Source organism: Arvicola amphibius, chromosome 12 (genome assembly GCF_903992535.2).
Source record: "Arvicola amphibius chromosome 12, mArvAmp1.2, whole genome shotgun sequence".
Classification (NCBI taxonomy): Eukaryota; Metazoa; Chordata; class Mammalia; order Rodentia; family Cricetidae; genus Arvicola; species Arvicola amphibius.
This window is the reverse complement of record NC_052058.2, coordinates 92,717,923-92,734,402: the sequence shown is the minus strand read 5'-3', so window position 1 is coordinate 92,734,402 and position 16,480 is coordinate 92,717,923. Positions and strand designations below refer to the sequence as shown.

The 16,480-nt window shown below is 47.6% G+C and overlaps 1 protein-coding gene across 2 annotated transcripts in view; it reads left to right on the top strand.

Moving 5' to 3' along the window:
• Mgat5 (alpha-1,6-mannosylglycoprotein 6-beta-N-acetylglucosaminyltransferase) overlaps positions 1 to 16,480 on the top strand; it is a 294,834-nt gene that overhangs the window by 118,994 nt on the left and 159,360 nt on the right. For both annotated transcript variants that reach the window (XM_038349993.2, XM_038349992.2), the window contains exon 3: positions 984 to 1,145. In XM_038349993.2, the coding sequence (XP_038205921.1) occupies positions 984 to 1,145 (162 nt within the window). The remainder of the gene's footprint in view (positions 1 to 983; positions 1,146 to 16,480) is intronic.

Sequence of the window (16,480 nt, the reverse complement as noted above, 5' to 3'; positions counted from 1 at the left end):
TGGAGTCTGGCGGGGTTGAAGACAGTTCCTACTGTCTCTGGGATGTGCCTATTTTAGGGGAGGTCATTTGTACCACTTCAGAAACATTTGAGCCAGGCAGTGGTGGCACACACCTTTAATCCCAGCACTCGGGAGGCAGAGGCAGGCAGATCTCTGTAAGTTCGAGGCCAGCCTGGTCTACAAGAGCTAGTTCCAGGACAGGCTCTAAAACTACAGTGAAACCCTGTCTCGAGAAACCAAAAAATAAAAGCGAGAGAGAGAGAGAGGAGAGAGAGAGAGGAGAGAAAGAAAGAAAGAAAGAAAGAAAGAAAGAAAGAAAGAAAGAAGAAAACATTTGAGAGTTTTGTGGTTTGTTTGTGATTCTAGGGAAGGGTACCCCATCTTCACTGCCAGCCCAAATTTCAGTTTTATTTTGTATATTAGAGAGGCAGAGAGAGCATGTCCAGACTTTGTTGTATTATTTTGGGGTGTGTGTGTGTGTGTGTGTGTGTTGCATGTCCATATGTTGTGGGGGCAGACCACAGGAGGATGCTGGGTATTCTGTTCTCTCCCTTTTCTCCATCTACTCTTAGGACAAGGTTTTTTGCTGAACCCAGAGTCATCCTGGCAGTCAGCAAGCCCTAGCTGTCTTTTCTGTCTTCTGTATACCTTCCACTCCCCAATGCTGGGGGTCATAGCATGCATGACCACACATGGCTTTTTATGTGAGTGCTAAGCCTCATGCTTATGCCTCGTGCTAATACCCTGGCCTCTGTCCATCTTTTCTTCATTTTAGCTACACTGTCATCTGCGGAGCTCATGCTCAAGCGCTAAACAACAAAGTTACTAAAGAAAACCCTGCAAAAAAGTCTTCCAATGTTTCAAGCAAGTCTTTGAGTTAGAGCGGGGCTGTGTTCATATATATCTCAGGTTCCCGCGGCCGCAGTCGGATATGCCTGGCCGCGCCTGCAGAACTTTTCAGTTCTCCTCCTTTTCTATTGCAGATCTGAAGAAGACACTGGCGGTGCTGCTGGACAACATCTTACAGCGCATTGGCAAGCTCGAGTCGAAGGTGGACAATCTCGTCAATGGCACAGGAGCAAACTCTACCAACTCCACCACGGCTGTCCCCAGCTTGGTATCACTTGACAAAATTAATGTAGCAGGTAAGGATGGCCATTCCTTGCGCAGCCATGGCATTGAGCCCTGCCTAAGATCCCAGCACCAACGCTCTCCTGGCACAATGTATACTCCCTAAGCTTGATGACTGTTGTGAAGGCAAGCTTACGTTTATGTTTTAATAACTGATATTGGGATGCCTTCATGGTCCCCTCAGAATATCTGGTGGTTTCTCTGATACGTTTGCAGATAAAGAACTCCTAGAATTGGCTTTTACTGATAAGATTCAGAACCCAGATTAAGTGAAATATAGAGTTTATCAGAGAAGCTCCCAGCAGATGAGTTCTCTCTGCCCAGCCCCCGGCAGCTGCAGAAGTCTGCTAGTTCTTAGGATGTTGCAGTGCGGTCCTGTAATCCCGGCGCTTGAGTGTGGGAGTTCATTAAGGAGTTCAGGGTCATCCTTGTCTGTACAGTGAATTTGAGGCTGTCCTGGGAGAACCTCTCAGGAAGCTAAAACACGCAACTGCCAGAGCTGAGGAATTTTAACAGAAGGTAAGATAGTACTGCTCCATCTTACTTAATACAGAGTGTGAAGTAAGCTGTCTGTGGCTGCAGGCTGATATAAATGAATGATTAAATTCATATGAAAAAGGAAAAAAATGGAAGAATGCAAAATAATTTCTCATTGCACAGATGTTACTCTGGCAAGCAAGGAGAACTCCCTGCCCATAAGTGGAGGATGAGTGTCATGACTGGGTCCTCAAGGTTATAAGAGAGGAAGAAAGGGAATTTAGGGGCTGGAGTGTGGCTCAGCTGGTAGGGTGCCTACCTCGCATGGACAAGGCTCTGGGTTCAACCCTCTGTACTTCATAAACCTGGTGTGGTGGTGCAGACCTGTACTCTGTGTACTCAAGGCCGAAGCAGGAGGATCAGAAATTTGAGGTCTGTGGCATAATGAGTTTGAAGCCAGGCTGGTCTACGTGAGATCCTGTCTCAAGAAATAAAAATAGCCAGGCAGTGGTGGTACACACCTTTAATCCCAGCTCTCTAGGGAGGCAGAGGCTGTTAAATCTCTGTGAGTTCAAGGCCAGCCCCTGATCTACAGAGTGAGTTCTAGTACAGGCTCCAAAGTTACACAGAACAAAAGAAGGGGAGAGGGAAGGAGGGAGGGAGGGAGGGAGGGAGGGAGGGAGGGAGGGAGGGAGGGAGAGAGAGAGAGAGAGAGAGAGAGAGACCAGGTAGCCAGTGTGATAGAAACCCCCAGATCTTTGAAGTTTAAGATGACTGGCTACTGCCTGTGGTAGCTTTCCTGGTAAGACAGGGTTGCCACTGTACACAATGTCTCTGTGTGTTATGGAATGCCAGGTGGACTCTTTCACGTGATTACCACAAGGATGCATTTTGCCTGGCCCCTTCTCAAAACTGGAATCTTAAGCAAGAAGAAGGGAAATGGTTAAAAGCAAAACCTAAGTCTTATACCAAGGGCCGTTGTCCACACTTTGCCTTGAGTCTACCATTGCATCACAGCACCTTGGAGCCCACCCTGAGCCTGTGTGTGTGTGTGTGTGTGTGTGTGTGTGTGTGTGTGTGTGGCCCAGTTACTCTTGGCAGGATGACTGCAGTCTCTAGTGTAGGGCTGGAGGTGAGGCACTTTGGAGAGGTGGTTATGAACAAGCCGTCTAGGCTTCTGGTGTGTTGTATTCCCTAGCTGTGATCAGAAGATAATAGCTCAGCTGTTCAGAGCACTTTCTGCTCTTCTAGAGGACCTGGGTTTGGTTCCCAGCACCCGCATGGCTCTCAATTGTCTGTAACCACAATTCTGAGGGACATGATGCCTTCTTATGGGTGTCTCAAGCATCAGGCACACACATGGTGCACACAGACATGCATGCAGGAAAAATGCATCCCCCCCCCCACGCACTAATTGGAAGATGAAGTTAAGTAGTCATGTTAGTTTTGAATTTTTAAAGCTCCAGTTTTAGGGGACTGGGAATATAGCTCTGCTGGCAGAGTGCTTGCCTTTAAGACACAAAGCCCTGGGCTGCAGTCCCAGCACTGCCTGAAGAAGGAAGTGGCAGTGGGCACTGTACTCTCGGTGCTTGTGTTTGGAGGTGAAAGCAGTATGATCAGTAATCCAGGGTCATCCGCAGCTACACAGTCAGTTCTAGGCGGCACTGGCACGTTGTGATCCGCAGCTACACAGTCCGTTCTAGGCGACACTGGCACGTTGTGATCCGCAGCTACACAGTCAGTTCTAGGCGACGCTGGCACGTTGTGATCCGCAGCTACATAGTCAGTTCTAGGCGGCGCTGGCACGTTGGGATCCGCAAACAAATAGATCAGTAAAGGCAGCCTGGTTTCACACACAACCTGGCTGCTTTCTCTCTCCTCTCTTGTGACAACTCAGCGACCCGAAAGTAGGAGAGATTTTTCTCTTCCTTTCCTGCTTCTCAAATTCAAATTCAGTTAATTTTTCCATTGCGTGAACTGGGTGAATTACCTTTTACTTGTGGCCTTTTGCCCCTTAGTAAGGTTTAATTCACAAACATTATTTCTAGTAATCTTAGTATCTCACCCGAAGTGTTAAAAAATAACTTTTAATTACAACACAAAGACAGTGTCACCTAGGCTATAAATCCTGTCTTTCTGCCATTTCCAGCAGCTTCTGTAATTAGACAAGGAAACCGCCTGCTGTGTGGAGATGCTTGCTTATTAATGAGTGGGCGCTGTGCCTCTGCAGGCTCTGCTCACAGTGCCCACTCCCAGTGGAAGTTGCTTCTGGAGAGTTCCCGTCTGACTTCATCACGGTGCTAGGTGATCTGATTTGGAAGCTAGGGCAGTGTGTGTGTGTGTGTGTGTGTGTGTGTGTGTGTGTGTGTGTACACTCATGTCTACAGTTGTTTGTACTGTGCCTCTTCCTCCTCTGCATGCATATGGATGTTGGAAGTCAACACTGGATGCCTTCCTCAATTGCTGTCAGCTTTATGGCCGGACTGGCTCCAAGATCCCTCCTAACCCTACCTCCCCAGTTCTGGGGTTATAGGTACATTTTTATGTGTTTTCTCAAGTCTTCATGGCCATGGGGCAAGCACTTTTCCTACTGAGCCATCTTCTAAGTCCCCAGCATGGTGTTTTCTGTTTTTAAGTCTCTTGTGTCATGGCCAACCATGTAACCGAAGGGCCTGGACAGACTTTGATGACAATACTCTCCCTGATGTAGAACCTATGGCCCTTAGCTGTCCAAGTTTGAGACCAGTCTATAGACACAGGCCACTCTTTATGAGTGTCAGGTCCCAGGGCACAGTGTCATGGGTGATTGATCTCAGGAGTAACATGGGGTAGATGCTTTCCAATGGGGTACTTGCCAGCCCTGAGTACTATGCTAGTTAACTCAGCTAACAAGTGTCTCTGGGGTTTATTCTGGAAGCTGGTGACTCAGACTGAAGCTACCATGGACGTGCTTATAATATTTAGTGAATTTAATATAATACAAATGCTGGAATGAAGGGCTGGGGAGGTGGCTCAGTGATTAAGTGCGTGTACTGCTCCTGTAAAAGACCCAAGTTCAGGTCCCAGCACCCCTGTCAGCTCACTCACAAACAACTCCCTGTAACCCCAGTCCTGGGGAGTCGGATGCCTTCTTCTAGCCTGTGTGTCCTGCACACAAGTGTACATACTCACCCATATATACATAATTTTAAAAAAGAAAAAACTCAGAAAGATCGTTATTCATTTTAGAAGTAGGCGCAAATTCAGAGTCAGAATTGCTTTGTTTTGAGATGGAGTCTCTATTAGTTACTTTTCCGTTGCTGTAATAAAATGTGTATTTTACCATGCCAAGGCAACATATAGAAGGAAGTGTTCATTCGGCTTGTCGTTCCAGAGGGATAGGGTCCATTATGCGGGGAGGGGCGGGGAGCATGATAGGAAGCAGCAGGTATGGTGGGTGGAGCAGAAGCTGAGGTCTCAGATCTCGAGCCACAAGCAAGCTGGAGAGTAAGTTCCCTAGAAATGGCTCAAGTCTTTAGACTCTCAAAGCCTGCCCCCAGTGACATACTTCCTCCAGCAAGACTGCACCTCCTCAACCTCCCCACATGGTGCTATCAACTGGGGACCAAATGTTCAAATGCCAGACACTGTTGGGGACAAACCACCACATAGCCACATGTTTCCTAGGCTGGTCTTACGTGGCCAAGACTTCAAACTTCTTATCCTTATGCCTCCACCTCCCAATGGTGGGATTACAGATGTGAGGTCCCATACCACATTTACGGGATGGTGGGGATACAACCCAGGGCCTTAGGCATACTGGGCAAGTACTCTACTAACTGAGCCACATCCCTAGCCTACCAATTAAATTTGTAATAACCCCATGCTCAGGCCTTTGTGACCTCATGTTTAGATACACAGCATACCTTCAGCGTTCTTACTGGATAATTAGGGAAAGAATATCCACACATAAAGTAACACACTATGGTCATTGTGAGGAAGGATGACTATGGGGAGATTCTGTAGGAGGTTATATTCTGGGGCTAATTGGAATTGAGGCCTAAGAATCTTGTGGAGGAGCAGCTTCCTAGCAATGGATTGTGACCTCCAGAAAATGGGGAGAGAAGAGAGGGAGCTCAGAGAAGTGTGCAGCAGGCGCCTCTTACTCTCCTGCTCTTCCAGGGTCTGTACCTTGGCTTAATCTGCTTCACATTTCTGAGACGCCAGTACCTTGACATGTTTTACTGAGTTTAAGCATTCTGGAAAGGGAAGATCTCCTGGTACCACCATCTCCAAAAGGCCATGTGTGCCCTCTGTGTCAGTGACTCTGCTCATTGCCATGCCAGAGTACTTGGCAGTTTGAGGGCACAGTTTGCCATGGCAGGGAAAGGATGGAGCATGAGTGTGAGGCAGCTGGTCACGTGGCATCCCCAGGAAGCAGAGGGAGAGGGATGCTGCTGCTCAGCTGGTCACATGGCATCCCCAGGAAGTAGGAGGAGATGGATGCTGCTCAGCTGGTCACATGGCATCCTCAGGAAGCAGAGGGAGTTGGATGCTGCTGCTTAGCTTGCCTTTTCCTTGCCATGCAGTCTGGGAACCCAGCCAATGGCATGGTACCACTCTCAGGGTATGGCTTCCCACCTCAGTTAACCCAGTTCAGAAAGTGCCTTCTAGACACACTCAGAAGCTTGCCTTGTGATGATTCTAGATTCTAGAACCCATCAAGTTGACAGTCAAGATTAACTGCTCCTCCTTCTGTTAGCTTCTGGGAAAGAAATTCTCCGTGCTTTCGTCACCTCCCGTTTCTGTCTGTGAGTCATCGCAAAGGTTCAAATCTGTGGCTCTGTTACTTTCCTGTGGTTGTGATAAAACATCCTGACCAAGACAACTTAAAAAAGTAAGTGCTTATTTGGAGCTCACAATTTCAGAACATTAGAGGTCATGACCATCATGAAGGGGAGCATGGTAGCAGGCAGGCAGGAATAGTGCTGGAGCTGGAGCTAAGAGCTCACAAACAAGAGGCAATAGGAGCCAACTGAGGATGACTTTGGCTTTTGAAACCTCAAAGCCTGTGCCCCGTGGCATACTCCCTCCACCAGGTCCTGGTCCCCAATCCTTCCCAAACAGTTCCACCAACTGGGGACCAAGTACCAATCATATATAGCCTGTGGGGCTATTCTCATTCAAACCACCACAGTCTATAACAGAAGTGTTACTACTTCCAAAAGGTCCTGTGAAAGGAGAATTGAGAGGGAGGTTCTCTCTCTGTTGGAGTCTACTGCTTTAGCCGCTGTGATGTGGTCCCTCTGTGCACAGATACAGTCCTTTCCTAGGCATGCGTGTGGATGCGCAGGATGGCCTCCTTGGCTTCCCCCCATGCTGGCAGCTCCCTTCTGTCTCGTCAGTTAAACATGGTTTCTGTTTTGCCTTGCTTTTTTACTGTCCCCCATGCCTACAGAAAGGTTGCTCCAGAGGAGGATGAAAGAGTTCTACACTAATAATTTTCACCCACGAGCAGCCTGCCATGGCTTTTGCTGCTCCGTGGCCATGCTGTTGATCCTCAGAGACTCTTATCACCTCAGCAATGGCTCATGAGCTGCAAGAGCATTCATTTTTATGGGGTTCCAACCTGACTTAAGTGAGGTTTTCCTTTCTTCCTTCCAGCATGAAGACATGTGGCAATTGCTCAGAAACACTCTCCCTGGCGGGTCTTTATGATTTCTCCGGTGTCGCTCAGCTCACTGATGTTTCTGATTGCTTACTGTTGTGTCTTATTGCTTGCTGATCTATCTTCTGGCTGACTGTAAACTGCTTCTAAATTGGGGACCATAGCAGCTGAAAGAATGTTCACTGAATTTATTTTCTTAGATGGAACAGTGAGTCGTGTGCACGCTCGTTTTGTGTGTGTGTGTGTGTGTGTGTGTGTGTGTGTGTGTGTAATGTGTCTCCCTTGCTCTGTTTAGTTGTATTCTCTGTGACTTTTTTCTAAAATGGCTTTTTTCCAAATGTATCATCCTTGGCTTTTGTTGTTCTGCCAGAGTTAATATGTCCTTAGAGAAATTTAGGTGGAAAATAAACTTTATTAAAATAAAAAAATCAGATTAAAGTACATTTGTGAGCCCTGTTTATCTTGTTGGAGAGGAAGGGGACTCAAAGAAATGAGGGAGCCGATCACAAAAGTTTCCACCCCTCCCATCAATCATAAAGTAAATTAATTTACCCAGACTTATTCTTTGGAAGGACTTGAATGCTCCCTTGACAAGTTTCTGCTTTCATGGGACCAGGAGCATTGCTGAGTAGTAGAGCCCTTTCTCAGCCAGCTCAAGGTCCTGGGTTTGATCCTTCCCATTACAAACAAGAGGTAGATGATGCTTTGGTTTTTAGAAAGACATATTGGGGTGGGGCAGAGAAGATGGTTTAGTTGGTAAAGGGCTTTCCTTGCAAACCTGAAGACCTGAGTTTGTTCCCCCAAACCCATACTAAAAAAGCCCAGGTATAGTGGTTTGTACAATCTCAGTACTGGGGAGTTGGAGGCAGACAGGTCCCTGGGGCTTGCTAGCTAGCCAGCCGTATCTATTTGGCAAGTTCCAGACCAGTCTTGTCTTGAAAGCAAGAGGTAAAAGACACCTGAGAAGCAACAGTCAATGTTGTCTTTACACACACACACCACACACACACACACACACACACACACACACAGAGAGAGAGAGAGAGAGAGAGAGAGAGAGAGAGAGAGAGAGGAGAGAGAGAGAGAGGAGAGCCTTTCTCTAGTTCAGTGTTTTGTTTGCTTGTTTGTTTTATGTTAAGGTAATGTACAAGGTGATAGGTTTCATCTGGGCACTTTATGCATATGCATATTCTGTCATACTTAGCTGGATGTTTAGGTTTTTATGATACGCATTTTGTTTCTCTCTAGCTTTGTAAGTGATGACTCACAGAGGTCTTCATGACCACATTGGAGGGGTGGGCAGTGTAAGCATAGATGTGTGATTGTGGCCCTGCTTGCTTCTACGGATGGGTGATCTTCACTCTGACGATACAGCCATGGTCAAGGCCTTACCCGCTGAAGGAATCTGGCGATTCTGCTCACCGAGGATGAGTTTTCCTGCATGAACTTCTTACTATATCTGGTCTCCACTCCACCTGTTGCTGATTTGCTTGAAGGCGGAACGTGGCATCTTCTTTCCCTTTCTCACACTGCAGTGGATGCCACTCAAGGACTTAACTCCCTCTCTTGTTGATCATGCCTGAGACTATTATCGATGAGTCAATGCTGGGGACCCTCCCTTGGATTATGACTGTTGTGCCTCTAGACAGGACACCACATAGCCCACAACTCTACAGCAGAGGCTTGGGTGCACGCGTCCATTTGTTTACTTTTCTCATTGATGTGGCAAAAAAAAAAAAAAACCCTTAAGGAAGGATTAATGTTGTCTCGCAGTTTGGCGGTTCAGTCCACTGCGGTGGGCGAGTTGTGTGGCAAGAGCACAAGAAGCCAGCTCACACTGCATCCAGTCAGGAACTGGACACTGGTGCTCAACTCACTCTCTCCATTTTGTTCAACCCAGGACTGGTGCTGCCCACAGTTAGCCTGGGTCTTCCCACTTCAATTAACCCAAAATAGAAACTTCCTCGCAGATATGCCCAGGAAGTGTGCCTTCTAGATGGTTCTGGATCCCATCAAATTGGAGGGGAATATTAGCCACTACACTTACATGCCAATACCAGTTGCCATCACTCAGAAGCTGAGGGGCTGCTGTTGACCATTCCATAGAAGGCAAGGTTGTACCCATTGTGACCATAATATCCATAATATGCATTCTTTATTCCCTACCACTGCAAGGTCAGCTGGGAAACACCGGCACAGAATCCTGTGTGCAGACACAACTCACTGACCTTTTTTGGCGTTTAATCCCACCTGACTCTTAGGTGGCCCTTCGTTTCTCAAACCACATCTGCCTCACACATGATGTCGTCCAGTACGTAAGGTGGAAGTGTCGTGACTTTGAACCTGGATGCTGTTCCAGAAAAACAACCACCGTAATTATTGTTCTTACAATTTGGAAGTTGAAAAAATTCCCTGCTGAGTTCTAGGACTTGCCCGTAGCGGTGTAATTCTCGCCTCTCTGCTGCTAATGGACCTTGAAATTAAGTTACACCTGTGTTCCCTCCTCGTTTGTGCGCACATACTAGCACTTCTGTTGAGGTGGCACCTGAAGTGTCCCATCTACCCGCTCAGGCCCAGGCTGAGGCTCACCAGGGCGCTTTCTTAGGGTCGGGGATTGGCCGGCTGAGTGGGGTTCAGATGCTGTGTCTGGCCAGGAGCTGTGGGGTTTCCTTTCAGTGTGAGCACAGCCCAGACGTGGCCTGCTAACAACCCAGATGTGGCCCGCTAACAACCCAGATGTGGCCTGCTATGGCTTTCTGTTCTGTTCCTTGCAAAGGCAGCAGTGAGGAAAACAAGTCAGTATTGCTTCATCTTTGAAGACGGTACATGGTATTGGTGTGGTTTTTACTTTGTGTGGTCAGGTGTTTTGATTCTTGTTGCAAGGAACTAAACTGCAGGGCTGGGAGATAGCTCAGTTGATAAATTGCTGCTTTGTATGTGTGAGAACCAGAATTGGAACCCCAGAACCCATGTGAGGGAGGGAGGGAGGGAGGGAGGGAGGGAGGGAGGGAGGGAGGGAGGGAGGGAGGGAGAGACAGACAGACAGAGACAGAGGAGACACAGAGAGAGAGAGACAGAGAGACAGAGAGACAGAGAGAGAGAGCGCACGCACGGGGGGGGGGTTATACACTTGTAATTCCTTTGCTGGGGCATGGGAGGTGGGTGCCCCCAGCACTCTCTAGCTAGCTAGCCTACTTGGTGAGTTCCAGATCAGTCTAAAAAGCAAGATGGGCTAGGGCGATGGTTCAGTGGCTAAGAATGAATGTGAAAATGTCCAAAGTGAAGACCTAAGTTCAATTCTCCAGCACTCACATAAGAAGCCGGGCATGGTTATGGTTGTGCCTGTGCCTGCCACTCCTGTACTAGAAGGGTAGACACAGGAGCACCCACCTCCACACATGTGTACCCCCCACACACCCCAAGATAGACAGCACCTGAGGAAGAGTGAACATCCAAGTGAGCTTTTCCTTTGACCTCCATACACATGTGAATTCAAGGGTGTGCAGACATATGTATACACACACACACACACACACACACACACAAACTCTAGATACTTGTTAAGAGTCTTTGCCAATGCCGCAGGAATCAAGTGCCATTGTTAGTGTGATTTTTCACTTTGTGTGGTCAAGGGTGTTTTGATTTTGATAATTAAAAAGAAGAATGCAGTTCAAGCGAGGCGAACTGTGCTGACCCTCGGGGCTGTGTGTCTGCAGCAGTGATTCTCAGCTCTGGACAGTTTCACACCCCTGGGGAATGCTTGGCAGTATCTGGAGTTGGTTGCGGTTGTCACATCTGGGAGGTCCTATTTATATCTCCTGGAGAGAGTCGGAGAAGGCTGCCTGGGAGCCTCTGGTATCCAGAGCAGCCCACACAACAGAGGATTCTCCAGCCTCAAATGTCAGCCGTGCTGTGCCAAGGAGCCCCAGTCAGCAGCATTTCATTGCAGTCTCATGGTGGCTATTGGACCTGGTAAGGGTCAGGGAAGACAGATGTTCAGTTTGGGGAGGACAAGATGGTCCAGTGGTGACCAGATGGCCTAGTGACCAGTGTTCAGTCCCTGAAGCCCATAACAGTGGCATGCAGATACTGCTACACACATCACGCGCGCGCGCGCGCGCACACACACACACACACACACACACACACACACACCACCACCACCACCACCACCACCACCATCATTGTCATCACCATCATCCAATAGGAGCTGATGAGATGGTTCATTGGTTAAAAGCACCTACTGCCTGAATTTGGTTCCTCCATTGGGTTGCTCACAACCAGTTGCCATAGGTCCAGAGGATCCAGCGCCCCCTTGTGGCCTCTGCAGGTACCTGCACTCACCTGCACATTGCCGTTCCCCATCTATACATAATTTAAAGATAAAATCTTATAAAAGCCAACAGCAGTGATACATAAAATTGCAAATAGATGCATGGTCCCAGTGCTAAGGTTTCCTGCTTGCACAGAGGAGACTTGCGAGCCCTTTTCCTTCAAGGCAGCTTGTTTGTGACGCTTCCCTCACCTCTTGCCCTGTTTAGCATTGCATCGAACAAAGCAGATTACACTCTAAACTTCCAGAGCCTAGTTTGGAATCCTGACCTTAACGCCTTTTCTGGCCCACAACCAGTGCAGTTTTGGCAGCGAACATTCTGCTTCTGCTTCCATGGAAGGTAATTATTTCTCTTCGTGAAAGAGCCACTGATTCAGAATAATGATGGCACCAAGTAGCGTGAGACAATGGCTTTAAATTGCACTATGTTGAAGAGAAGAAAACTCATTTTATTAATTTGAAGAAGAGTGTGTATATAATTACCATGGTATGAGAGGGTACATTTAATGACTCAAGGAAAGCAGGTTAGGCTCCTGAAGATCAACTTTACAACACGAGGCACCCTCCCTAGCACATTTAGGGCACCTGGAGGAGAAGACAGAATGGAAAGATAGGTTGGCGTTCATGAGGAGAGCTCTGAATAAAGCTATACAGTTTCTGCTTTGTTCTTCCAGTTTGGGCTGAAGAGGGAGGGTTCAGGCTGGAGGGGGAAGAAGAGACGAGCTATGATTTCCAAGTACTAGTGAATGCACAGGTGGCTGGGAGGCGCAAGGGAAGGGGTCCATCCAAAACTCAGGTGGGGGAGATAGAGTTAGGAAGGCAGTTCAGGTATAGAGAGTTTGCTTCTCACACATGAAGCCTGGGGATCTGTCCTCAGCACTGTGGAAGCCTGGTGCAGGGTCATGAGCGTCTTAGGATCCTTGCACTCCACAGGTAGAAGCTGGAGGGTCAGGAGTTCAAAGTCATCCTCTGCTCGCTTTCTTTTAATGTGAAAAAGCACTGGCCAAGACCAGCTTAAGGTAGGAAAGGGTTTATTTCAGCGACCAAAGGCAGTATCTGAAGCAGAGACCACAGATAAACCATTGCTTACTGGTTTGGTCTCCATGGTTCTCTCAGCTTGATTTTATTTTTATATAGCCCGGAACCACTAACCATGGGTGGGATGACCTACAGTGGACTGGGCCCGTCTACATTAGTCATCAGTCAAAAAAAAAAATGCCCCCATAGCCTTGCCTGCAGGCCTGTCTTTGGGAGCACGTCTTAACCAAGATTTCCCGCTTTCCAGATGATCCTTGGTGTGTCAAGTTGACAAAAAAACTAGTCAGAACATCTGGACTGTATGAGATTCTGTCTCAAAACAGAGGAGGTGGTTGACCTCAGTGGCCAAGAGCATTTGCTGATCTTCAAGTGCACCAGAGTTCAGTTCCTAGCACCTACAGCAGGCAGCTCACAAAACATAATGCAGCTCAAGGGAATCAGGCATCTCTGACCTTACCTTAAACTCCAGATCCTCCTGCCTCCCTTGACCTTTGGAGTGCTGGGGTTACAGGGGTGTACCATCTACCTGTTTATGCATCGCTAAGAATTGCCCCCAGATTTCCAGCATGCTAGACAAGCACTCTAGCAACTGAGACATATCCTTGGCTCTAGAGGCAGCCTCACCAGCATTGGGTCCAAAGCCTCTGCATAGGATTATCTGTTCTTCGTATCAGAGTTAGGACTTGGACACGCTGAAATTAGCGCCTGTTTGTTTTGATCAGAAGGTGACAGCCATCACTTACTCTAATTCGGCTTAATGAGGTATGCACAGACAGCGATGATGCCGGCTCACATATGGCATTGTTTCTGCAGACGGCCCACAGCCGCCGCTGGCATCTGCTTTCTCCCACGTGTGCTCTTGTCTTTTGCCGTCGTCTTCCTTTACCTGTTTCTAGTGATGCCTATTTCCTCAGACTCTTTCTAGACTGTGAGACCTGAATATAGAACCAACTGTGGAGTAAAGCCGTCTTCATGGGAGCAGGAAGATACATCTGTCTTCCTGGTTTTGAAAAGTGCTTTTTTTTCTGGGGGTGTATATAGTTTGTTGTTGCTGTTGTTGTTGTGTTGTTAAGCTGTACTTTTGACATTGCATATCCCGGGCAACTGATCCATAAGAAGATCAGTTGCTAGTTCCTGTTTATAGTGCTGAGGGTGTAACTCGGGGCCTCATACATACTAAGCAAGTACTCTGACCACTAATCTAGAACCTCAGCTATTTTGTTTGTAGTGTGTGTGTGTGTGTGTGTGTGTGTGTGTGTGTGTGTGAGAGAGAGAGAGAGAGAGAGAGAGAGACCAACTGAACCCTTTTCCCAGCCCTTTGTCATGTGTTTCTTAACTCTCAGCCCAAAGAGGTTTTTTCCTTAGCCTGAAAGAACCCTTTTGATTTGTGTGACTTTTTAAAGACTTTTTTGAAAGCCTTAGGAGTGGCTTTCAAACTGTGCAGCCACCTGGGGGTGGGGACGGCCTGTAGAAATATTTCCTGTGTGGCTCTCACACAGCTCCTATGTCTCCTGTCCTGGCAAACTCAAGGAGGCCCAGGACAGTGCTTGATCCCTCCCTGTGCCTTCTCACTGTACATAAATAGGGAGGGAATTTCCTACAGGGGAGTATTTTGCTCTCCAGGGAAGACAGCCATTAACCTGTCTAAACTCTTTGCTAATAGAACCTTCTGGATAATTGCTTTCATTAAAAACAGTTAAGGCAAGCATTACAAGTTATAGCAAGATTTTCAGAGAACAAAGTAAATATTTAAAACTTCATTTTAGAGTGCAGTTAGGTCAGGGCAGAGAAAAGTTTAGTATAAGCTGGGGTCATATCTGTCCCTGAAGTGAGCCACTTGGCTGAGGCTCCTGCCGTTTCTCTTTGGTGACTTTCTGAAGCCCAGCTCAGGGAGACAGATGGGTATTCCCAGAGTTAGGGCTAAGGTCAAAGTCTTCTTACATTTCTGGCTTCTGTCAGAACTGAGTGACATAGTGACAGAGATTAACTGCCTTCCCTGTCCTGTCCAGGAATGCAGTGAGGATTAAGAAGGTGGCTGTTGGCTCGTGACTATGCCCTGCCAGGAGGACAGTTGTTTCTCCGGGGCACAGGGCCATTAGTAGCAGCTGAGTTGGCTAAGAATGCCCACAGTCTCTGTATGCCAGGGCCAAGCTGTGCTCTGGGCTACTGAGCTGTCATCGAGGATACCTGGGGATTCACTGAGCTGTGATTTCCATGCCCGCAGGCTCCCAGTGGCCAAAGCCAGCCAAGTCCCTGCTTACGTGTGGAAGTGAATTACTAGGTTGTGTTTTCAAAGGGAGACTCAGAAAACAACGCCTTTTCCCTGTCAGGAAGAGAGATGTAATTGGACTGTTGACATTTTAGGAATTACAGCTGGCCACAAGATGAAACAGAAAACTGTCCTCCCCACCTCCCCGCCACCTGCCAGGGACTGACTGAGCTGGTTCATCTGCTGGATGCTCTAGGTGTCTGATCCTGCCGGGTCCTTCCCAGGTTGCTGGAGAGAGGGAACTGAGTCAAACCAGCTCCCTTCTTCCTGGAGATGACACGCTGGCAATGGTGGTGTATGAATGTAAATGGCTATGTAAATGTGCACTTGGTCCAATAGCAATGGAAGGATGGTGGTGTGGGGAGTGTCAGGAAAGCCTCCCTCCAAAAAAGACATTGAGCTGAGATCTGTAAGCTGGAGGGGAGCCCAAGGGCTATCTAGAGAAGGTTCCAGAGAGAAGAACCAGCCTTCCAAAAGCTCCAAGCCACATCCTGGTGGGGTGTTTTTAAGAAACACTGTTGTGACATCTAATCTAATCTACTGTGGAAGATAGTTAGTAGCCAAACTGGGAATGCAAATGGACACTGTGATGCTAATCTTCATTTTCAGTTGTCTCAGTTTAGGATTCTCATGGAAACACACCTCTGGATATGTCCCTGGGGATGTTTCCAGAAAGATGTAACCGAGTCAGGAAGGTCCACTCTAAATGTGGGTAGCACGTCTCATGGCTGGAATCTAGGACTGAAGAAAGAGGGAGAAAAGAGAGTGGAGAGCCAACATCCGTGCCTCTTTGTCCTGACTGGGGATACAATGTGACCATCTGCATTATGCTCGTTCTGCTGTGGTTCCCATGCCCTGAGGACTCTGCTTGCTCACACCCTGGGCCAAGGCAAACCCTTCCTCCCTCGATCTTTTCTTGTCTGTTATTTTGTAAAGATGAAAAAACGCATCTAAGACAGACATTGTTTACTAACCTGTGTATTGACCATTTAAGTTTCTGCTGGGCTGAAACAGGGCACGTGTGTGAGGGGCATTGGAATCCTGGGGGTATGAGGGTGTTCACAAGCTCGCTCCAAACAGTAAGGCTCCAGTGTGTGCAACATTGCACGTGTGAATCTTTGAATGGGATCAGAGATAACGTCAGGAAAACTTGGGCCAAGTCATTTTAGAAAGCACTGGTCCCAGCTTGGCCATCTGCCCAGACACTAGCAGAACCATGACCCAGGGACCTGAGATTTGCACACACAGCTGCCCTGGCCTACAGTGGGGTTTCTGGAAACGTTACCTGATCTTTGTTTCTTCCGTAGCTGGAATTTCATGACATTTTAGAAGCCAACGAGCTTGAAGTGGTCTAACATTTCCCTCAAATCAAGGAAATCCAGCTTTGTAAGGTCTGTCGTGTACACTTCTAACCTTATCTGAACAATCCTGACAATGAGCTGTGAAGTTCTAATTGAATATAGCCATGCCTATTTGTGGGTTTATTGCCCGTGGCTACGTTTGTGCTACAGGACCAGAAATGAATGGCTACAAAGGAAGCTATATGGTTTACTATGCCAAAAATGTTTATTCTCTAGCTCTTCCC